The sequence below is a fragment of the Pectinophora gossypiella genome, chromosome 13 (assembly GCF_024362695.1).
Source record: "Pectinophora gossypiella chromosome 13, ilPecGoss1.1, whole genome shotgun sequence".
NCBI classification, from domain to species: Eukaryota; Metazoa; Arthropoda; class Insecta; order Lepidoptera; family Gelechiidae; genus Pectinophora; species Pectinophora gossypiella.
Window position 1 is genome coordinate 13,530,774 of NC_065416.1, and position 24,493 is coordinate 13,555,266.

General features: G+C 40.6%; 1 protein-coding gene across 1 annotated transcript; it reads left to right on the top strand.

The window, feature by feature from the left end:
• Nucleotides 1-1,188: 1,188 nt before the first annotated feature.
• LOC126372137 (venom carboxylesterase-6-like) lies at nucleotides 1,189-21,331 on the top strand. Its single transcript, XM_050017739.1, has 10 exons — nucleotides 1,189-1,437; nucleotides 8,196-8,292; nucleotides 8,931-9,116; nucleotides 9,904-10,089; nucleotides 12,097-12,287; nucleotides 15,606-15,774; nucleotides 17,175-17,359; nucleotides 18,405-18,555; nucleotides 19,568-19,691; nucleotides 20,324-21,331. The coding sequence occupies exons 1-10, from the start codon at nucleotides 1,246-1,248 to the stop codon at nucleotides 20,517-20,519; spliced, it is 1,677 nt and encodes a 558-aa protein (XP_049873696.1). The 5' UTR covers nucleotides 1,189-1,245; the 3' UTR covers nucleotides 20,520-21,331.
• The last annotated feature ends 3,162 nt before the right edge of the window (nucleotides 21,332-24,493 follow it).

Genomic DNA, 24,493 nt, shown 5'->3' on the forward strand with positions numbered 1-24,493 from the left:
TAGTGACAGTCCGGCCAAGTAGTTAATGCCATCTGCGGCAAATCTACAATAAGTAACGTCAAAAAAAAGTAGTGACAGGTACAGTATTTTTACAGAAGCGACTGTCTATCTAAACTTTCAACTAGACTAAAAATATTAAACCAATAAAATCTTAGAAACTCATATATACATTGTATTTGGGTATAACCTAAATATAATGTAGATATGCATACAAATATATAGGTAGGTATATTAAAAAGCTTTTCTAATATTTCTACTCAGCCATAACACCTTGCAAAATGTTAAATTGACCTTCAACAAGTTTAAGTTTAAGAGGAGCTCGGTGGCGCAGCGGTAAACGCGCTCGGTCTGCGATTGTTGAAGTTAAGCAACTTTTGCAAAGGCCGGTCATAGGATGGGGACCACAAAAAAAAAGTTTTCATCTCGAGCTCCTCCGTGCTTCGGAAGGCACGTTAAGCCGTTGGTCCCGACTCCCGACTGCATTAGCAGTCGTTAATAACCATCAATCCGCACTGGGCTCGCGTGATGGTTTAAGGCCCGATCTCCATCCATAGGGAAGGCCCGTGCCCCAGCAGTGGGGACGTTAATGGGCTGGTGATGATGAAGTTTAAGTTTATCCATGATAATTACGTTGCTAAGGCGCTCCTCATTAGTTAACGCAATTTATTAAATAGTAAATGCAATTTGCGGCTTTTTTTTTACGTAAGTTATTGTAGATTTGCCGCAGATGGCATTAAATATGTGGCCGGATGTCCATTTGCGCCAAATCTACAATAAATCACTTAAAAACACAGGATATTTTATTTTTGTCTGCCATACGCAATAATAATCACTTAAAAAATGATTTTGGTTCTAAACTTACCGCATATGGCATTATCTACTTGGCCGAAACTACCAATGAATGATTGCAATACAACAGAAAAACTCATTAGTGCACAAAAAAACATGAACATAAACAATTAAGTACCTACTTAATGATAAGTACAACTAATTGATAACCTCCTTATTTTTTGAAGTCATCCACTAAGTAACCTGCGCTATCAATTTTAATTTAAAAAAGGTACTTAAGTAAGTATATCAAGTTTAGGTTATTTACATTATCATGTTGAATATTTATAATAATTTCGGCGTTTCAAACATGTCTGCGACATAGATACGCCCGGTGCCGGTTCTGAACGATTAAAAAACAGTGTTTCTCAGACTGCGCCGGAGTCGACGCGCGTCGATTGTGATCTAAATATAAAAATGAAAAGTTTGAGGTTATTTCTGGTCCTGATTGCAGCCATCTTGGCTTCAGCCCAGGGCTCCAATCCCGTGGTGAGGGTGTCCCATGGTCTACTACAGGGGTCGTGGAAGGTTTCCCACAACGGGAGGACTTACGCCAGTTTTGAAGGCATCCCGTATGCGCGTCCGCCGGTCGGCAAATACAGATTTAGAGTAAGTATCCAATAAATGATTTTATGAATATTCTACCAAATGTTATCCCGTTTATGATAGGAGCCAGTTACCTGTTCTGAGGATTTGAACGATCCGGTTTTGTACAGACAAGCAAAAAATAATATTTAGGTACTTAGCTATTTGTTTTTTTTTAACGATCCACACACATTATAATAGGATTCTATTTTAGTTCTATCCTACATTGGACATAGGACAATTGGGTAATATCTTACGTCAAAGATAAATTATAAAATTTTGGTTAAGTACTAAATAAAGACAGATCTAAAGGTGACAAAAACGTTTTCATTTTTCGTGTTCTGACGTTTAGTAAAAAGTAACTGAATTGACTAGTTGTTGGAAACTAGCCTATTATGTAGGTACTACCTAGACTATCTACTACTCGGATAAGTTTAATGGTTCAGGAAAAGTATCTGTGTAAGTATAATACCAACACTATGTTTTCTTGCACCATTTTATCCCCACAAAATTATTCCTTATTACAAGGTACTTTCCAAGTGAATTTCGAGTAAGCCGTGGTAGCCCAGTTGGTAGAACGCTTGTCTCTCACTTTGAGGTCGCAGGTTCGAATCCAGCACAGGCCTAAACCAATGATTGTCGAATTTGTTTTCGAATTCATGTGTGTTTGGTGAAGGAAAACATCGTGAGGAAACCCACATTCCCGAGAAATGCATTTTCGGAGGTATGTGACTTAACCTGTATTGCGCTGGCTTTCCCTTCGTGGGTTGGAAAGGTCGGACAGGCAGTCGCTTCTGTAAAAAATCGGACCTGACAAATCTTCAGGTTAGGTAAGCGGACCCTGTGAAAAACGTGACAATGCTACAACATGATGACAAGGTACTTTTCAAAGTGAAAGTTCATCAGCTCTACCTACCTCGATAGCGTTATCGTGAGTAATTAAATGGTTTTGGTTTGTAACCGCCATTTAGGTAAGTAGTTGTAAACATAAAAACTAAAAACCCAACACGGATGTGTTTAACGTTTTATAGGTACAAACATACCTCTACTATTGTTAGAAAAAATCTATACCCTATCAGAGTGACTATCTCTCGTCTCTTTCATACTAAGCTGTATACTTTTAGTGCGAAAGAGACGATGAACTATATCTGTGTCCGGCTGTCATTCTATGATCCTACGTTAAGTAGCATAACTACTGCTGTTTAAAACTATAATAGGGTATATAATAGGGTATAGTTTTAAACAGCAGTAGTTATACTAAATATTTTATTTGTTGATCGTTTTGTATTAATGTTTACAACAACAAATTCAATTACCTACCTCACACTAATTTAAAAGGCACGCTCTTGTCGGTGTAGCATTCTCCATGCTACATTTTTAGGGAAAAATAAGGCAGTGGTTTCCCTCTTGCCTTCCGCCCCGCAGTACTCTGTGTGACGCGAATGGGATGGCGCCCAGAGTAGTCTATTTCAAAGCCGTAAGGACTCCAGTCATCCGCCTCTGAATTGTATTGACAGTTACTGCTGTCCCCCCAGTTACCCCTTCCGTTCTGCATTGCGTACCGATGGCTCCATCTCCGCCTCTGCAACCGTTGAGGTCTTCATCTTCACCCGTATCCCTGGGCAAGGGATCTACGTTACCTACCTAAGCGACGGTAATAACCACAATATTGTTTATTGCAACCTCACGAATTAAAAACCAAGGCAGAATACAACATAACACCGTGGTAACGATTAGTGATTCCGTTCCTGGGATTCTCCCCATTTTGGGGAACGGAAAACGGAACGGGTTCCAGAAGAAATGCGGAAAACTTACATAAAATAAACATACACATAAATAAACTCACGCCTATTTCCCACCGGGATAAGCAGAGACTAAAGAATTCCATTTGCTTCGATCCTGACACACTTCTCTTGCTTCCTCCACATTCATCAATCGCTTCATACACGCACGCCGCGCCGGTTCAGAGTAGATCGTACTAAACCTTTTCTAAGGACGTCTCCAATTTGGTCAATGTAAGTCCTTTTAGATCTTCCTCTGCCAGCCTTACCATCAACGTAACGTAAAATAAAAAGATCAAAAAAAAGATAAAAAAGACCAAAAAATAAGATATAAAGATCTTTATTATCTAACCTTTAGGACCACAGTTGGTAATCCACCTCACAACCCATACGATAGAAGAAGAAGGACTAGAGTACGGTCACGATCCTTAATATGTATAAACATTGGTACCATGTCACATCAACTTTTTTGACAATTTGAACTGTAAGTCTCACTAAATGTCAAACATGTTAGTGCGACAGAGTCCTAAAGTGGGTACATTATAATTAAAGCACATAATAACGGGTTCTTACCGCGTTTAAATGGGTAAGAACCCGTTATTATGTGCTTTAATTATGATAATGGCCCCGATTCCTGCAGACACCGCCTAATTTTATTTTAAGTTATATCCGTCATTTTCATATCCGTCGAAAAGGAAAGGGACGGATGATTCACAGCTCTTAATTTTAGGAAGAATGAGTAAATGAATGAATAACCCGGGCGAATCAAAAGGTACGTCGCTGGTATGCAATCCGTTTGACGTGCTGTCTACTTAACTGTGTCGGGTTATTGACGGATGTAAAATTTTTATACGGTTGGTTTAGATTTGTGCTTAAAATTGACGTGTGTTCCATAAATTTTATGCTTGTCGATTACCCGTCCCTTTTCTTTTCGGCGGATAAGAAAATGACAGATATAACTTAAAATAAAATTAGATGGTATTTACAGGAATTAGCACCAATAACCGCGTAAACTTAAAACAATGGGTACATTATATTGCTCATGACTGTACAAGAAATAACAACTTGAAAAAGAAAAGCAGGCAGTCTCCATACTATTAAAGAGTTTTTACAACGGGAATATTCCCTCTATTCTCAGTAGTTCCTTTAGCAGTTCCTCTGAAGGAACTACTGAGCATTTTTTGTCCTTGTAGTTCGCTCAAAGGAACTAAAGGAACTAAAGGAAATGTTCCCAAAGCGGAAATCTCTTTCCTGACACTTGATACAGAAATAAAGGAACTTGGTAGTCTCAGTAGTTCCTTTAGTTCCTTTGAGGGAACTACAAGGACAAAAAATGCTCAGTAGTTCCTTCAGAGGAACTGCTAAAGGAACTACTGAGACTACCAAGTTCCTTTATTTCTGTATCAAGTGTCAGGAAAGAGATTCCCGCTTTGGGAACATTCTCGGGAAAGGCACACCACTTGTAATGATATACCAGCTTGATGTAGGTATCTTACCATACTGCTAACTCATGCCAGTCATGAGTGTCAGATACAAGAACCATAAATAGGTATGTAATCGACATTGCGGATGGGATATTATGTACCTACTTGTACCTGCCTAGCGGATTTTTTTAGAGATCAAATGTTATTATATCAACTTAGGCAGCCGCAAAAAAAAAACAACCTTTTTTAGGAAGAAAAGGTCAAGGAATTGGCCTTTGATAGACTGGAATGGAAAATGTTACACCGACAAGACCGTGGCTTTTAAATGGATGATGATGAGGCAGCCGCGCCATAGTCTAATAGTACATATTCATTTCATGCCGGGGTCATGACAAGTGCGACAGGTTGGGTGGCCACTGTTTTTTTTTCTTTCGACGTAACTTGTTGTAAATTTGCCGCAGATGGCATTATCTACTTGGCCGGGAAAATGGGGAGCGCTGATGGCTCTCACCTGGTAATGGTGGCCACTGTAATTTGATTTAATTCTCTACGGATATAGGTTGTCTGCGACCTGATGACCCCCTGACAAAAAGCTGGATCCACTCTTATCACTGTTTGACAGCGGCAGCGCCCGTCGGCGATAGCGGCGCGGGGAGCGGCGCGGCGGCCGCTGTTCCATTCTCGATGCCAGCGGCCAAATCGCGCGGTGTTGCGGTGGTATAGAGTTGTGTCTCAAATGAACGCGATGTCGAAACGGTGACAACACATTTTCGATTGTAGTTCTTTTATTTCGTACGATTTATTATGGACAAAAGAAGATCTGAATCCCTATAATGAACAAAGGAAACAAAAAGGCGAGTTTCACACGCAGAGACACCGCTCGACTAGAGCGCACCGCTTGTACCCCGCTCGCCGCGCCGCTGCCATCGAGAACACTTCAATATAAATATTAGCATTTGAACGCGCCGCTCCCCGCACCGCTGCCGCCGCCGCGCCGCTGCCGCTGTCATCCAGTTTCAGGCCGAGGGTATATTAGGCTATACACCTCGACTATATAGTCGGTGATACGGCTCCGGTCGTATATGGCTATCTATTGTTTAAATAACGTTATAATATAATGTGATGTGGTTGTAATTCAATAAATAAATACCTTCCAATATGAATCCGCGGAGGTCCGTGCTGCTCTGCCGGCGACATGGCCTTAGGCCTTGGGATCTGAGTGAAAGACATTTGAACCCTGTGTTATGTTATCGAAACGTCAAGGGTAGATAAAACTGTTTGTTTATTCTATGGAAGTGGAACATGAAAACAAGTTTTTGACTCAAGTACGTAGGTACAGTCAGAAGCACATAGTGACAGTCAAGGTATACATTATAGTTAGCAACATCCAGAATGTCCTATAATTAGGAACGTTCAAGGTGGCCGTATAGATAGTAACACTCTAAGTGACCAAAAACATCGGCACAACCTGCGTGTTCAAAAAACTGGCAACTCAAAAAAGTGTTACTATCTATACGGTCACCTTGAACGTCACTAATTATTTATCGGACATTCTGGGTGTTGCTAACTACATGTATACCTTGACTGTCACTAACTATTTTCTTCTGACGGTACCAGGAATGTTATGGATATGAAATTTCGGATACGAATTAGATACGGATTTAAGAATGATCTTCTTGTATCGTGTGGGTTGTGAGGTGGAGTACCAACCTCATCAAGAATAATAAAAACAACCAACAACCTCAACCTCATTGAGAATGATTAGTATACCGGATACGGTTACGGATACGGATAATAAATTATTTCGGATTATCCGTTAGTTTCGGATAATTTCGGTTACGGATATTATTTTTTAAGGATTTTCAAAAGTAAAATACAAATAGGTAATAAAGTGATTTTATTTATAACAACAAGTTATATATTAATATGTTATGACGACAAAAAAAGGAAAAAACAAACAATGCGCGCGGCTTATCCGATCAAAACAACTTGTCATAAAGTGTCTACTACTAGCCAAGCATTCTAATGCTTTGCTTTTGCTAAGTAAGCGTGTTTTGGGCTACATCTTCACTTGCCATCAGAGATTGTAGTCAAACGCCCTATTACCTGACATAAACCTTAACAAAAAATAAACGAAACAAAATGTCTTCCTTTTAGAATTCCGTAAAAAACACATTCCCGGAATGGTTAATTAAATATTCACAAATGCCGAATGTGGAATCATTTCAGTACAGGCTTCGTGGGGAGGTCATATTATTTCATGCAATCGTGGGCACTTTGTGATGGTTACACGCAATCATGAGAGTGACGGCCTGTTTCACTGGTAGCGGCATCAATTATAATAACACCCATTATACGTCCCATAACAGGGCACAGGCCCCACTCGATTGGGATAAACTTCATATCATCAGTGCTATAAAGCTGACTCCACTCCTCCTTATATTATATTAGTGATGTAAGTATAAAAAACGAATGAGGTTGAATCGCTACCCACTATCTCCACCCCACTATCCCCTACCCGCTATCCACTACCCGCTATCCGCTTCCCACTATCCGCTACCCACTATCCGCTAACCACTATCCGCTACCCGCTACCCGCTACGCGCTATCCACTACCCGCTATCCGCTTCCCACTATCCGCTACCCACTATCCGCTAACCACTATCCACTATCCGCTACGCGCTATCCACTACCCGCTTTCCGCTACCCACTATCCGCTAACCACTATCCACTACCCGCTACGCGCTATCTACTACCCGCTATCCGCTTCCCACTATCCACTAACCACTATCCGCTACCCGCTTCCCACTATCCGCTATCCGCTTCCCACTATCCGCTAACCACTATCCGCTACCCGCTACGCGCTATTCGCTACCCGCTATCCGCTTTCCACTATCCGTCCGCTACCCACTATCCACTATCTACTACCCACTTTCCGGTACTAGTTAAACAACACCCTCAGTGCACTAATTGGTCATTATAACCATTTTATGCTGGTCCGTTCGACAGCGTTTGACAAACGACTCAGGAATCGTTTAGCTTCTGAATTGACAATCGATGCGTGTAAACATAACTCCATTGGGAGCGAAATTACTTCGAACTTATTAATTAAATGGACAAATAATATAAATCATTTCAAAAATATAAATCAATGAGTTTACTTAGATATAACCAGCTAACCTGTATTGGGTTGGTTTTCATTCGCGGGTTGGAAGGTCAGACAGGCAGTCGTTTCTGTAAAAAACCGGACCTGTCAAATGTTCAGGTTGGGTAAGCAGACCCTGTCAAAAACGGGATAAATGATGACTTGGATATAACCATCAGCCCGCAATTTAGGAACATAGAGAGTGCCCCGTTCAGTTTGTTTATTTATTTATAACTATAATAAGTAAAAAAAAACTAACCAGCGAACCAACATGAACCGGTATCAACCTTATGAGGAGGGAGAGAGCTTGTAATTTTATATCTCGGTATACTTGTCATTTTCTTATCCACCGAAAAGGAAAGGGGCAGGCAATTGACAGGAAAAAACGGATATGAAAAGTGTAAGGAATTTCAAAACGTGTGATGTTTACAGGAGCCCCAACAGTTGAAGCCATGGTTGGGGACATGGGACGCCACCAAACCCCTGTCCCACTGTCTGCAGTACGAGCCCTTCCAGAAAGCTGTTGTTGGTAAGCACCTTCTCCTTTTTTCATGTAAGCTCTTCTTGGTTTTTCCCTTCCTCTCTTTCCTTCTATCTTTCCTTTGATGTTAATAAATTCGTCGAGTCTTATTAATTGTGCAAACACATTAGACACAATTGAAACACAAAACAAAGAACATTGAAACAATTATCGCTGAAATTATTTCTGGTCTCAGAACTAATTACTTACGTAGAAACATTTAATTGTTTTGACCAGTCGTATTAATTGTAGCTTAATGAATTGGAAACGAGACCCTGGATATTTTCATATTTTTCCCGTTATTAATTATGATCGTCACAATAATTGGAATAGAATAGGATCTTTTGAAAAATAAACATCAAATAACATACAAACATTATTATTGTATACATAGACTCACACTTGTGATTAGATAAGCAGAACCGAACATGATTTTCTATTTTCCGGGGAGTGAAATATGTTTTTCTCTTTTCTGGGTAGTGAAACATGTCTTTCTATTTCTATGTAGTGAAACATGTTTTTCTATTTCTATGTAGTGAAACATGTTTTTCTCTTATCTAGGTAGTGAAACATGTTTCTTTTATTTCTATGTAGTGAAACATGTTTTTCTATTTCTATGTAGTGAAACATGTTTTCCTGTTTTCCAGGTAGTGAGAACTGCCTATTCGTCAACGTACACACCCCGAATCCCAACGCAGGCGCGTCGTTGCCAGTAGTGGTGTTCATACATGGCGGAGCGTTCATGTATGGTGCGGGCTCCCTATATGAACCTGATTACTTCATGGATAGAGATATGGTCATCGTCACCTTTAATTACAGGCTCGGACCTTTAGGTAAGCATACATAACATAACAAAATGAAGTTAAACAAAACGCCACTATAATTAGGTTAAATGGATTAGTCAGAAGTACATCCATCGCAAGATGAACTAAGTACCCATCCTCACCGAGCTTTCTGTTAGACCAACGTGATAGATGGTGAGCCGTATCGCCGTATATAATGGTCGAGTCAACTGGGCAGTTGTGACTAATTCGGGCACAAAGGTGCAATTACACTAGCCACATTTCGTCCCACGCTGCAATGCGTCAAGGACAATATGGGGGTCATCTCCACACTCTTCTGATCTTTAGTACATAAACAGCCTATATACGTCCCACTGCTGGGCACAGGCCTCCCCTCAATCAACCGGAGGGGGTATGGAGCATACTCCACCACGCTGCTCCAATGCGGATTGGTGGAGGTGTTTTTACGGCTAATAGCCGGGACCAACGGCTTAACATGCCTTCCGAAGCACGGACCATCTCACTTTTGACTGACTGATGTAAGTAAGTAGTCATTACATGAGCCTTGTCAGGGGCCATTGGCGGCTCAATAGTAACCCTGACACCAGGGTTGATGAGGTTGGTAATTCACCTCACAACCCACACGATAGAAGAAGATTAAATAAATTACTTTTCTCCACTCGTATACATAATATCATATCGTGTACTAGACTGTAGATCTTGCGATCTCATCAAAAATGCTTTTGGAATCTCAAACTTTCTAAAGAAGTGCAAAACTTAAAGCAGCGGTGCCACTTTTTTAGAACTACCCGTAAGTAGTCCTGTTTATGTTTCCCAGGTTTCCTGAGCACAGGCGACGAAGCTGCTCCTGGCAACGCGGGGCTGAAGGACCAGGCCTTTGCCCTGCAATGGATCCGCAACAACATCATGATGTTCGGCGGGAACCCTGACAGTGTCACCCTCACAGGGTGCTCCGCTGGGGGCGCTAGTGTGCATTACCAGTACCTCACTTCTTTGTCGAAAGGTGAGTTTTTGCTGTAAGGTCACGAGCATTAATATGTGTAAACTTTGATACCATGTCACATTAACTTTTTTGACAAATTGAACTGTAACTCTCACTAAATGTCAAATATGTTAGTGCGACAGAGTCCTAAAGTGGGTACATTATAGCTCATGACTGTACCGTAACAAACTGTCTAGTATTGTGAATACCACGTAAGCACCTTTTTAAAAAAATACATTCTGATGTTATTTTGAGCCGTGGTAACCGAGTTGATAGAACGCTTGCAGTTTGAGGTCGCAGGATCGAACCCAGCACAGGCCTAAACCAATGATTGTCGAATTTGTTTTCGAATTCATGTTCGGGGAAGGAAGATATATCATTATCACGTGCTCAGCGGTGAGGAAACCCACATTCATTCCCGAGAAATGCATTTTCGGAGGTATGTGATCTGACCTGCATTGGGCTGGTTTTCCCTTCGCGGGTTGGAACGTCAGACAGGCGACTACCTTCTGTAAAAAGCCGGACCTGTCGAATCTTCAGGTTAGGTAAGCGGACCCTAAGAAAAACGGGATAATGCTACGGAGATGATGACATTCTGATGTTATTTTCTTTCAACTACTTAAACCTCGATTTTTTCCATTAGTTACATTCCGGGTTTTTTCAAAGAGGTGCTTAAATGGTTTTCAAGGCGACGCGGACAATATTTGTCTAGACATAATTGCTCTGGAACAATGAATTAATCTCGGAAGACAATAAATATCATAATCCTCGTCTACTAATAGACATTTACATAAACCTAAATCAACATCATTATCGCTCGCTCCTTTGTCTTTCGCTTTGTTCTTCCTACCCTTGGAAAACTGCAAAGTTCATTAACTTTTGCATGAGTCGTCTGCACTATCGGTGATCACAGACGCTTCCTGATGACCAATGAGGTTTAGAGTAACATTCGAAGCAAGCTGACCTTATGTAAAAAAGCTTATTATAAGATAAATGACTACCTAAATTATAAAAATGTCTGGTATTGAATGTGTTCCTCTAGTTATTAAATAACTTGTAATATATACTTTATGGTTTTTAAAAGATGTGTTATGTTGCAGTTTCTTGTCATTTCTTCTCCTCAGCCATAAAACCTTGCGAAATGACGTAAATTCAAAATGTTGCATTGACTTTCAACAAGTTTATCCATGATAATTACGTTGAATAAATGATTCTGATTTCTGATTTCATCCGAAATCAATCAAATCCCTGCTAAACGTATCACAAAAATCACTTTCAGGGATAGTTCATACCATGATTTGGAGTTGATATCAAGTGGAATTATCCGTCGCAAAAGTCTCTCTCTCTTTATTTAAGGGCTGCGCTCTTGTCGGTGGAATAATCGCCATTATTCCATAGATAGGGCGTGTAGAACGGTGGTTGCCTCAATCGCATTCCGTTCCGCAGTACACGGACCAATTTCTCAATCGGTGATGTTCTAGCTAGAGCCCTACCAGAATCCATTTCCTCGGCCTCCAACCAGTACTGATACCGCTGCTGCCCGGCAAGGGGTGCGCTTTTGAAGTAGCGGCGCCTACTCGCTACGTCACAAGATCATCATAGAACCTAAGTAGAATTTTATAGGTAACATCGCCATCGCCGCAAAAGTATGGAACTGAAAATAATTAAAGTAAAACACTAAAGTTTTCATGAATTTACCGACAAGAAATTCCACTTGTTTTAACTCAGAATCATGGTCTGAATCATCCCCCACAGTATTTGTTACGGTGTCACTAACACCCATACCTACTTGTATGGCTACCTGTATGTACTTTTACGGGGTGTAAGTGAGGTCGTAACGAAAATTCCACTTGATATCAACTAGAATCATGGTCTGAATCAGTTGTGAAGATTCAGACGAGATGATGTCTGAGTTGTGAGACAGATGTCTGACCTCACTAACCCTATTGTTGCACCCAGTATTCATTGTATGGATAGAGTGTATGGTGTCCTAGTAAGATATGGCCAAAACGATCTGCCTCTTTCCAGGAACATTCCACAGAGGGATCGCCTTCAGCGGGTCAGCGTTCGCTTCTTGGACCCATGCAGTCAAACCCGTTCAGAAGGCCAGGACACTAGCCGCCATAGTGGGCTGCCCTACAGCCACCAACCGGGAATTAGTGGACTGTCTCCGCTACAGACCCGCCGAGGTCGTCGTCAACGCACAGATTGAAATGATGGTGAGTATCACAGATCATAGAAAGAAGGGAGATATTTCCTCAGCAACTAAATTACACGACTCCGCATGTGGCCTGTGAAATCTCGTTGGCGTGTGCAACAACCACACCAAGATATTTCTGGCACCACTATGCTCCCGTGTTTGTAGTGAGTATGCTTTGACCTTAGCTCTCAAACTCTGCTGCTTATCTGGGAGTAAAGAAGTCCCATGTCATAAAAGTTTAGGTAATCAGGGGGGCTAAAAAAGCCACTTTTGATGAATCATAATATGGTCCTATTATGAATTGAATTGCAAATCGTAAAATGGCCACTTATGGATTTTCATATTACAATTCATATTTTGATGGAGTTGTTTCCTCTCCAATATTCTTTTTTTTCCAATTTCGGTCTACTTGCTATCGGTCGTTCGACCATAAGCAGGTGTTTTATGGTGTAGATATGTGGGCGTTTACAATCCTGTAATTACATGGCCCCCGTTTCAGTCCTCTATGTTAAAAGAATGTTCTCTCGCTTGAGTCTGCTGCTGTTGTTACCAACATGTAGGAGTTGAGTAGCAAGTGGATTGCCATGGCTCTCTAGTCTCGTTCGGTATTTGGCTTTATGGCCTCTCCAATATGACAAACATTCTTATAACCGATGAGTTGCTGGTAACTGATTTATCGCCATAAAGTTTCTTCAAGCAATAGCCCTGAACAAATATGTGATAACCTTGTTCGCAGAACGCGTGACTTCCGTCGGATTCAAATCCCGACTAAGACTTTAAACCACTGAATTCGATTTATGAGTTTGAATTCATATTTGGATCATAGATAATTGACGTGGTTTCCATGATTTGTGCTCGGTCAATAAGGGACTTTCCAGGCTACGGTCCTCAAAGCAGTATACAGGGTGTTAGTGACATCGTAACGAATACTCAGGGGAATGATTCAGATCATGATTCTGAGTTAATATCAGGTGGAATTTTTCGTCGCAAAATTAATGTTTTTTTTTTTTTAGTTTTTTAAAATTATTTTCAATTCTATACTTTTGCGATGGAAAATTCCACTTGATATTAACTCAAAATAATCAGCTGAATCATTCCCCTCAGTATTCGTTACGATGTCACATACACCCCGCACAAGTACATACGGTAGCCATACAAGTAGATATGGGTGTTAGTGACACCGTAACGAATACTGAGGGGGATGGTTCAGACCATGATTCTGAGTTGATATCAAGTGGAATTTTCAATCTGAATATTCATGAAAATTTTTGTGTTTTTTTTTTTATTATTTTCAGTTCCATACTTTTGCGACGGAAAATTCCACTTGATATCATCTCAGAATCATGGCCTCAATCACCCCTCAAAGTTTTCGTTACGATGTCACTAACACCCTGTATATGGCGCTGTAAAGATTTTCCCTCGTTTAACCTTCTAATTTCATTACTGTCATTGCGTATGACAGACAAAAATAAAATATCCTGCATGGATCAAATATCCAGCTTAAGCTCCCTTAACCAAGTCTCTGCTGCATCCGTCACACAGTGCAGCTCGGCTATATCACCTGGGAACTGGTGCAGAGGGCACTCGTTCACTATGTGAGATATGGTTTGATCCGGGTGACCACATTCACAGTATGGCGACTCCTTTATGTCCCATTTATAATAAGTAGTTCTAATTTCATGGATATCTGACATACGTAACTATGCATATTTAATCTTAGTTTTAGGGTATATATTATGACCCTTTCTATTACACCTAAGCACAATTACTTACATCTTATTATTCTGAAGAATTAGATAAAAGCAATATAGGTAGGAACATAATTATCTACTTTATTTGATCCAAATATCAAGCTTACAATTATTTTTATATGTGCTTCTGCCCAAACATAAACAAGCGGCAAAGAAAGAGGGTAGACAGATATGTCTGCCCGTAGAAAATTATATGGATCTACTTACTCCACTCCAATCTCATCAGTCATCCCGTGATGATCATGGCACTTGCAACAGTGTCGAAATATCGGGAGTCTCATATTGCCATTTTAACGTGGTAAGAACCCATTATTATGTGTTTTAATTATGTACTTACCCGAGTAATTAGAAATAGGTAATCTCGACAGCGTCATCTATATCGTCCCTTAGCTTACAACACCGCTCAAGTCGAAAATTGGCGGTTTTTACATTTTAATGCCATTGGATGAAGAAGAAAATAAAAGTTAAAATAAAGTAAATCGTCAAAATAAGTATAAATAATTATTTATTAACCGCTAACTAGAGTATGTATTAAGTAGCAATAAAAAAATCTACAGATATTTTAAATAAGACATTTTTTTTCGTCTCCTGTAAAGTTGGTAAAAATGACTTAAGCGGTGTTGTAAGCTAAGGGACGATATTAGTTTTGGAGAATGTACCCTGGAAAATCCCTCATTGCAATGAACTCGCTCCTTATTACAAGGGACTCATGCGGGCAGCATAAGAGCCTCCGTGGTCTAGTGGTTAGAGCGTTAGGCTCACGATCTGGAGGTCCGGGTTCGATTCCCGATGGGGACATTGTCGAAATCACTTTGTGAGACTGTCCTTTGTTTGGTAAGGACTTTTCAGGCTTGAATCACCTGATTGTCCGAAAAAGTTAGATGATTCCGTGCTTCGGAAGGCACGTTAAGCCGTTGGTCCCGGCTATTAGCCGTAAAAACACCTCCACCAACCCGCAGTGGGGCAGCAAGGTGGAGTATGCTCCATACCCCCTCCGGTTGATTGAGGGGAGGCCTGTGCCCAGCAGTGGGACGTATATAGGTAGGCAGTTTATGTATACGGGCTGCGCAGGACCGATCGTCGTGGAAATCCATGGGGGAGGCCTATGCCCAGCAGTGGGCGTCATACGGCTGATGATGACTGTGGTCCAGTGGTTGAGCGTTGGACTCACGATCCGGAGGCCCGGGGTTCGAATCCCGGTGGGGGCATATCACAAAAATCACTTTGAGATCCCTAGTTTGGTTAGGGCATCACAGGCTGATCACCTGATTGTCCGAAAGTAAGATGATCCGTGCTTCGGAAGGCACGTTAAGCCTTTGGTCCTGGTTACTATTTACTGACGTAAGTGAGTAATCGTTACGTGAGCCATGTCAGGGGCCTTTGGCGGCTCAATTATAACCCTGACACCAGGGTTGATGAGGTTGGTTTTCTACCTCACAACCCACACAATAATAAGAAGAAGAAGACAAGGGACTAAAACATAGGTAAGTAGCTGACGAGGACTGAGTATACACCTCGGCCCCTGCCCATCGGGGGTTCAGGAGTTTTATCATAGAGAAAACCTAATCCCTTTATTACCTCGTCAGGACTGGAAAGTGCACATGTTCACGCCGTTCACGCCCACGGCAGAGCCTCCGCAAGTGCGCGAGCCGTTCCTCACGCAGTACCCCTACCACGCGGCTCAAGCCGGCGCCATGCAGAAGCTACCCCTCATCACCTCCGTCACCTCTGAGGAAGGATTATACCCTGCTGCTGGTAAGTAGCCAACTATTCAATTAGGGCCCTAGGACACCATGGTTGCGTGTGGTTCATCATCATCAATTTAAGAGCCACGCTCTTGTCGGTGTAGCATTTTCCATTCCAATCTATCAAAGGCCAATGCCAATGCGTGTGGTTACGGGCAACAAATTAGTTGCCCAACCAGGTGAGGTACCTATCCTTTACATGACATCATCATCATCATCTCTAACCTGAAGATTTAACAGGTCCGGTTTTTACAGAAGCGACTGCTTGTCTACCCTTCCAGCCCGCGAAGGGAAAACCAGTCCAATACAGGTTAGAGTCACATACCTCCGAAAATGCATTTCTCGGGAACGTGGGTTCCTCTTCCTTCCCCAAACATGAATTTGAAAACAAATTCGTCAATCATTGGTTTAGGCATGTGCTGGATCCGAACCTGCGACCTCAAAGTGAGGGGCAAGCGTTCTACCAACTGGGCTACCAGACTACTGCGTACATGCCACCATGGTGTCTTAATTCTCTTCGTTGCTACAACATACATACATAAACTCACGCCTATTTCCCACCGGGGTAAGCAGAGACTATAGAATTCCATTTGCTTCGATCCTGACACACTTCTTTTGCTTCCTCCACACTCATCAATCGCTTCATACACGTACGCCGGTTCAGAGTAGATCGTATTGAACCTTTTCTAAGGACATCTCCAATTTGGTCATCGTAAGTCCTTCTCGGTCTTCCTCTGCCAGCCCTACCATCAACTTTCGCTTTATATACCGCTTTTGCAGTTCTATTATCCTTCATCCGCTCTACGTGTCCAAACCAACCTAACATTCCCTTCTCAATCCTAGTCTTTTACTCCACATCTCTGTCTAATCAAATCACACTGTTTCTCACTCTATCACTCAACTTCACACCGCAGATGCTACGCAAAGACCTAATTTCTGCGGTATTTATCCTACTTTCATGCTTCTTCTGCCATACCCAACATTCACTACCGTACTTCAGCGTAGGGACGAGCACTGCATTGTGAACAGCCATCCTCGCATCTTGCGAGATACTCGTACATTGGCTACTAACAACTGCGTGCATTGCCCATCGTTCATTCGTTGCTACAAGTACCTTCATAATACAAATAAATAGGTAAACGATTTAGGCCAGTCATACTTTTTATACTCACAAAACAAACTAAATATTCCATGTTATCGTCGTCCCGAGAATGTCGTAAAAGTGTTCGTTCCCGAGTTCCCGACAGGAAAATTCCACTTGATATTGACTCAGAATCATAGTGTGAATCATCCCCCTCAGTATTCGTTACGGTATCACTAACACCCTGTATTTTTAAACCTGGTATTCATTCTTCGTTTTGTACTAAGGCAGTATGTACTTAATATGTATTTGTTTTTGCACTTGTCCAGCATACCAAACGGACCCGTCTCTGCTGAAGGAGCTAGAACTCAGATGGAGCGAGCTCTCGAGCAACATCTTCGAGTACAACGACACTCTGCCTGTGAGCCTGCGGTCAGAAGTGGCTGCGAAGATCAAGCAGCGGTACCTGGGCGGTAAACCCGTTAGCCAGGAGACTTTCGGGCAACTCGTTCAGGTATACAACACAAATACTTTATTACGCATTATAACGGATACGCATACAACCAACCTCCAGACTTCCCGACCTCCAGAGTTCCCGCCCCCAGACTTCCCGAACTCCAGACTTCCCGAACTCCAGACTTCCCGACCTCCAGACTTCCCGAACTCCAGACTTCCCGAACTCCAGACTTCCCGAACTCCAGACTTCCCGAACTCCAGACTTCCCGAACTCCAGACTTCCTCACCTCCAGACATCCCGAACTCCACACTTCCCGACTTCCGGACTTCTCGCCCCCAGACTTCCCCACCCTTCAGACTTCCCGACCTCCAGACTTCCCGACTTTTGAATTTAGGATCATTACATAACATAATATAAACAGCCTCCCAATGCTCGGTCAATCAAAGTATGGAGCATACTCCACCACAATGCTGCAGGTTGGTGGGGTTGCTTGTGCTAGTAACCGGGACCATAAATGCCAACAAAAGGACGTGGACACGTTATACAGAAATCTCATTTTTACCGTTTGTCCCTAACGTGTAAGTGAGAGCGAGACAGGTAGTCCGCGCTCTCGATCTTAATCCTTAGCGGCTTACGGCCATTTAAGACTAAAGTACCCAAAAGGGGTGAGGTCGGCGTCCAATACCAATAGGTTAGTTTCCAACTAGTCAAATCAGACCAAACGTCAAAACACGAAATAACTATGGAATTTTTATGAAAAAGCACACTGTGACGTCATAGAAAACGTGATAAAATATCGTCTTATTATTTAGTAAGACAACAGGCCCTGAGGGTGCCCAGTTGAGCGCGAACCTCGGCTCAGGGCGTTGTCTGAGAGGAAAATATTTGAAAGAATTAATCGACCCTAGTGGGTCGATAGCGATAAGCGCTGATTGAGAGAATACACGACCCAATTGGTGCTGGGCGGAAAGTTGCCATTCTACACGTACTTAATTCAAATTCAAATTCAAAAATATCTTTATTCAGTAGGTAACATAGTTGCACTTTGAATCGTCAATTTTTACATAATATTATTCTTTTTCCTATGCTTATATAATTTCAGGCTCTAGGCGACCGCCTGTTCGTGGCAGACGTGGGCAAGCTTGCTCAGATCCACGCCACGAGGTCTGGCCAGCCCGTGCACGTCTACAGATACTCCTTCCGAGGAGAGAAGAGTTTGAGCAACCTTATGGCCCAGAATAATAAAAACTACGGTAAGATGCTATACTTTTCAGATGTGATGATGAGAATGTATACTTGAAACCATCATCATCAAAGACATTGTGATCAATAGAACGGCAACTCCCCCCTCTCCCCCCTGGTCTTACTTTAGTCTTCAATAGTATGAACGTGAGACGTCACACACGCAATTGTGCGTGTACGATACAGGTCTTCTTCTATCGTGAAGGTTGTGAGGTGAATTACCAACCCCATCAACCCTGGTGTCAGGGTTACTATTGAGCCGCCATAGGTCCCTGCCATGACTCATGTAACGACTACTTACTTACATCAGTATGTAGTAACCGGGACCAACGGCTTAACGTGCCTTCCGTAGCACGGATCATCTTACTTTTGGACAATCAGGTGATCAGCCTGTAATGTCCTAACCAAACTAGGGTGCACAGTGATTTTTGTGATTTTTCCCCACCGGAATTCGAACCCGGAACCTCCGGATCGTGAGCAGAACGGTCAACCACTGGACCACAGAGGCCGTCTACGATACAGGTGATAATGTCAATGTGTAGGGTCTGTGTAAAACGAGGTTTAGTTGTATGAAGTGTCCGGGTGAGCTACAATCCAAATAAGAAATTGAAATTAATATATGTTGGAATAAAATGAGAATAATATGTAAGCTGTAAATATGCATACATGCGTGCATACATACATACATAAGCATGTACTTAGATGGCATAAAATGTGAATAAACAGTAGCATTTGTGGGTGTGTGTGTATGTGTGTATTATAGTTTTAAATAATGAGTGTAGTTAAGTTGAGTAAGTTAATTTTATTGTGTGTGGTATATTAAGTCAATTTTTAGTAAGTATTTTAGTGGGTGGAAGGTAGTTTTTGTAAATGAAAGAAAGAAAGAAAGAAACGTTTATTTGTGTGAAATGCTGGTATTAAACAAAATTAGGGAATGAGCGCAATTATAGTGTAGTAAGTAAATAAAAAAATATATATTTGATCAAATAATATTATATATTTTTATCGTTTATTGTTGGACAGGTGTGTCTCATGCTGACGACGTGTTCCACGTGTTCAAGTTTCCGGACCTGAACTCGGACAGTGTGGAAGACAAGAAGATGGCCCAGCTGCTTATAGATATGATCTACAGCTACGCCACTACTGGGTAAATATTCATAATAATAATTGAACAATGCCCACAAATTCCTGCAGACAAATCCTAATTTTATTTTAAGTTATACCTGTAATTTTCTCATCCGCCGAAAACGAAAGGGACGGTAATCGACATGCATAAAATTTATGGAAAAAAATTAAGCAAAAATTTAAATACCCTCCCAAAATTTTATATTGGCAAATAACCCGACAGAAATAAGTTGACAGCACACGTCAAACGGGTTGCATATCAGCGAGGTGCCTATTTTATTCGCCCGGATTATTCATTCATTTTAAAATTAATAGTTGTCAATCGGATAAGAAAATGACGAGTAAGTATAACATTAAAATTAAATTAGGAGGTGTCTACAGGAATCGGAACCATTGTTTAGTTACTTAGATACGCTTTGGTTAACAAATTTTAAATTTTTAACATAAGCTCACGATTATATCCCTATTGGGGTAGTCAGAGGTACATCCATTGCAAGATGAACTGTGTACCCACACCTCGTCATGCTTTCTGTTAGACCAACGTGACAAAATAACGATAGTTTCTTTTTTGTATAGGTACGTACCAAAGCAAAATTCATCGCATGATGAACTGGAAGTACCCATACCTCACTGAGCTTTGTTTATTTTTCCTAGGGTTCCAAAAGTAAGCAGCCAGGTGCCCTGGAAAACGGTGACTCCAGGGTCCCCCGAGCTCAACTACCTGGAGATCATGTCTCCCAGCAAGGTGGAGATGAGATCCAGCTCCGACTTCGGACAGAAGTCCTTCTGGGACAGTCTGGGCTTCGTCGAGAACGAGAAATACCAAACTTATCTTAAAGATGAACTGTAATTTGGAGTAATGTTTCAGTTGTACAAGGTGTTAGTGACCTTTGGGGGAATCTGTCGGCAAATTAATATGTTTCTTGTGTTTTATCAATTATTTTCCCATATTGTCTACTCTACAAAGTAGGTCAAAATCAGAATCATTTATTCAACGTAATTATCATGGATATAAACTTGTTGAAAGTCAATGTAACATTTTTGAATTTACGTCATTTCGCAAGGTGTTATGTTATGGTTGAGGAGAAGAAATGACAAGAAATTGCAACAGCAACACATCTTTTAAATCAATGAGGGTATACATTACAAGTTATTTAATAACTAGAGGACCATATTTAATACCAGAAATTTTTATCATTTAGGTAATCATTAATCTTATAATAAGCTTTTTTTCATAAAGTAAGCTTCACATGAGCTTTAAATATATTTTCCGAAAAAAATCAAAATATTATCTGGTATTTTATTGTAAAAACGCAATTAACCCCAAAAAAGATGAATTTAATTTAAGTACTTAATCTAGAATTCTGAAGTAGCCGTGAATGAGCGTGAATGAATTTTTCGACAGAAAATCTCACTTGATAAGTATCAACTCGTAATTATGGTCTGAATCATCTCTCAAACTTTTCATTACGGTGTCACTAACATCCTATATTTAAAGAGTACCGTTTGCGGCCTTCTGACGCAAACCTACATTGCCATTTTTACTTTTTTTATATAAAATTCTCAATATTTTAATTAAGTTATACCATGTTATGTACCATACTATTCATTTCAATGAATTAAATATACATACTCGTAAATACCTACCTTGCCTACCTATCTCATTTCACGTCTGCAATATGAATGAAAAGAATCCGGTCAAATGCGAACCTGACTCCCGTACAAAGGGTTTTTCTTTTAATCTTATACTCCTGCCGCACAGGATAGGCAGGGACTTTCTCAGTGAGATATATAGCTTTACTATCTATCTACATTTTCTATTCTGTCCGCAATAGGGCCCTACCCTGCGCACACTTTCATTCTGTTCCTCTATTAGAATAGAATAGAATAGAATAACTTTATTCCCAAAACAGTGAAGGTTACAAAAGCATTTACATAAATTAAGTTTAACAATGTATGACTAGTAGCTAACACTGCGCAGGGAAATGGGACTGACTCAGCATATTGTTGCTAAGAGTATGGTACGAATGCCCACTCTCACCAACACTGATATTCTGCCAGTACCCATATTACGCTTATAATTAGTAATAAATGAATTGAACGTGCCAACAAAAAACCGTGCCGTGAATTGTTTAAACGGAAAAAAATATATAACAACAAAACAAAAAACAAAGGTAAGGTTAACAAAGTACTAAATGAAAATCAGTAGTATGCCAAGGGGTTAAATCATAATTGATAGTATAAATAAAAATATATAAGCAAATAGAATAGATTATTATATTGGTATGTAAATTGATAGGTGTATGTATGTATATGTGCAGAGTTCAGTCACCCCATACTTTTTTGAATATTAAGAAGATGTTCTCTAAATTTTTTCTTAAAAGTGGGTTTTGAGGTAACTCTGCGTAGAGGCGGTGGTATATCGTTCCAACATTTGTTGGCTCGGTAACTAAAACCACCACGGAAAGCGGCTGTTCTGTGTCGTGGTATATGCATCGCTATTGAGCAAGACCTCGCAGATTCCCGCCAGGACAGATTTTTATAAAGATAAGGAGGCTCTTTAAACCTAACAATGTCATGCAGTTGACATGCGTAATATAGACTCAGACGGTGATGCATATTGAGAAGATTCGACTTGTTAAGAAAAGGCGTGATATGAGTACGAGGAGGAATGGGGAAACAAAAACGTGCACAGGCATTTTGAACGCGCTGAATAATATTTTCAGTTTTTTTGTATAGACAAGGTCCATAAACAGTGAGACTGTAGTTGAGTTTTGACAGAACGAGTGTTTCACAAAGCATAATTCTCATGTCGGTACTAATAAAGGGTCTAATTTGGTACAGAACTTTTAACCTGTAAAAGCAATTACGAGCCAACTCAACCACATGATTCTCAAATCTCAATTGTGAATCGAAAATTAAACCGAGATTGCGCGCCTCCGATACCTGGTCAAGAGATGTACCCATTATGGATACTTTAGGTTTGGCAGCTTCTAGTAGTTTAGTTTGCTGCTTCGTACCTATGATCATGAATTTGGACTTAGAGGCATTCAAAACAAGGCAATTTTTCTGGCTCCAGGCAAAAACTCTATTCAGGTCTTGATTAAGAGAATCAACTGCTCCGACCGTATCATCACGTCCACATGGGACATAAATTTGCAGATCATCGGCATAAATATGATATTTGCTGTATTGAATACAATCAGTAATATCGGAACTATAAATAATGAAGAGTAACGGACCTAATATAGATCCCTGCGGAACTCCACGTTTAACCAATTGATAATCGGATTGCAAAAGATCACCGTTTGGTTTTCGTATCACCACTTTTTGGTGACGCTCATCCAAATAGTTGCTGAACCACTTGACCGCTGTAGACTCGAATCCATAGTAAGCCAGTTTTGATATTAATAATGACGTATTTATGGAGTCGAAAGCCCTCGAAAAATCAAGCAGTACCAAGATGGAACCCATACCTGAGTCCTGGTGACGCAAAAGATTGTCGACTACATCAAGAAGAGCTGTTGTGGTACTGCGCTTTGATCGAAACCCAGACTGAAGCTCAGGAAGGATGTTTGAAGAAATGCAGTATTTGTATACTTGGTTGTAGACTATTTTTTCTATAATTTTGGACAAAAAAGGTAAAATACTGATAGGTCGCAAATCTTTAATATCAGTTACATTGGATTTTTTTGGTAGAGGGTGTACTATTGCATTTTTCCATTGATTGGGGAAAATGCCACGTAAAATTGATTTATTAATTATCGCTGTAATGACACCAAGCGTTTGCGGTAAAGTAAGAATGAACATGTCTCTAGAAACATTATCATGTCCCATGGCGTTAGATTTGATTTCAAATATCGCCTTAGCTACCACATTTTCATGCACTGGACTAAGCTTAAAAATAGCATCACTGTGCTTATGAAACTCGTAATACGTCATAGTGGAGAGATCGGTCCTGTCACTGCCTGGAACATTAAGAAAATGCTTATTAATGTCGTCCGGGTTGTTAAAATGAGCCGGTAGGTCTCCTGAGTTTTTAAAATTAGGTAAAGTAGAGGATTTTAGATTTTTCCAGAGAGTTTTTGCATTATTAAGGTTTTTGTTAACCGTTTCATTAAAAAATGCAGATTTTTCGGCTACTGTGTTAGTAATAACTAAATGTTTTAGAGATTTGTAATATTCTTTATCATTGTCATTTCCTGTTAATTTTGCTTTAGTGTGAGCCTTATCTCGCAAATTCATAAGGTACCTTATATTACTTGTTAACCACGGTAACGTTTTCCCTGAAATTCTTATGCGTCTCTCTGGTGCAAAAACATTAAAAATTCGTAAGATATGATTTTGCAATTGGCTCACCATATCATTCACATCCTCTAAACAAGATATATATGACCAATCGACTGCACTTACAGCAGACTCAAACAGAGGCATATTAATGGATTTTAACGGACGTTGTACAATTACTTGAGGTGTAATTTTTTTCTTCTTAATTTTGAATTCTGTGAAAATTGCGGCATGAGCCCCAAGATCCGGGATGTGATTTACCGTAGTAGTCAGAGTATCGGCATCAGTGAGTATTAAATCTATGAGTGTAGCGCTATGATCAGTAAAGTGTGTAGCGGACTTGACGTGGTTGTTTAAGTTATTACCATACCATATTACCATACCACGCACAAAGGGTTCCGCACAAATTGCCATCTGGTCATTATCAGACCCTGAATTCCAACCACCAACAACTACCTCGGACCAGATTTCTCATCAAGGCAAATCAAACAAGTCCAAGTTCGGGGGTCGTGCGTCATTTTAATGTCGACTTCTTAT

Bases quoted from the DNA above. Each gene is read 5' to 3' on its own strand.
- LOC126372137 (XM_050017739.1), top strand. From the start codon at position 1,246: ATGAAAAGTTTGAGGTTATTTCTGGTCCTGATTGCAGCCATCTTGGCT. The intron at 1,438-8,195 runs GTAAGTATCCAA...TGATGTTTACAG, and splicing joins TCGGCAAATACAGATTTAGA to GAGCCCCAACAGTTGAAGCC. The intron at 18,556-19,567 runs GTAAGATGCTAT...ATTGTTGGACAG, and splicing joins CCAGAATAATAAAAACTACG to GTGTGTCTCATGCTGACGAC.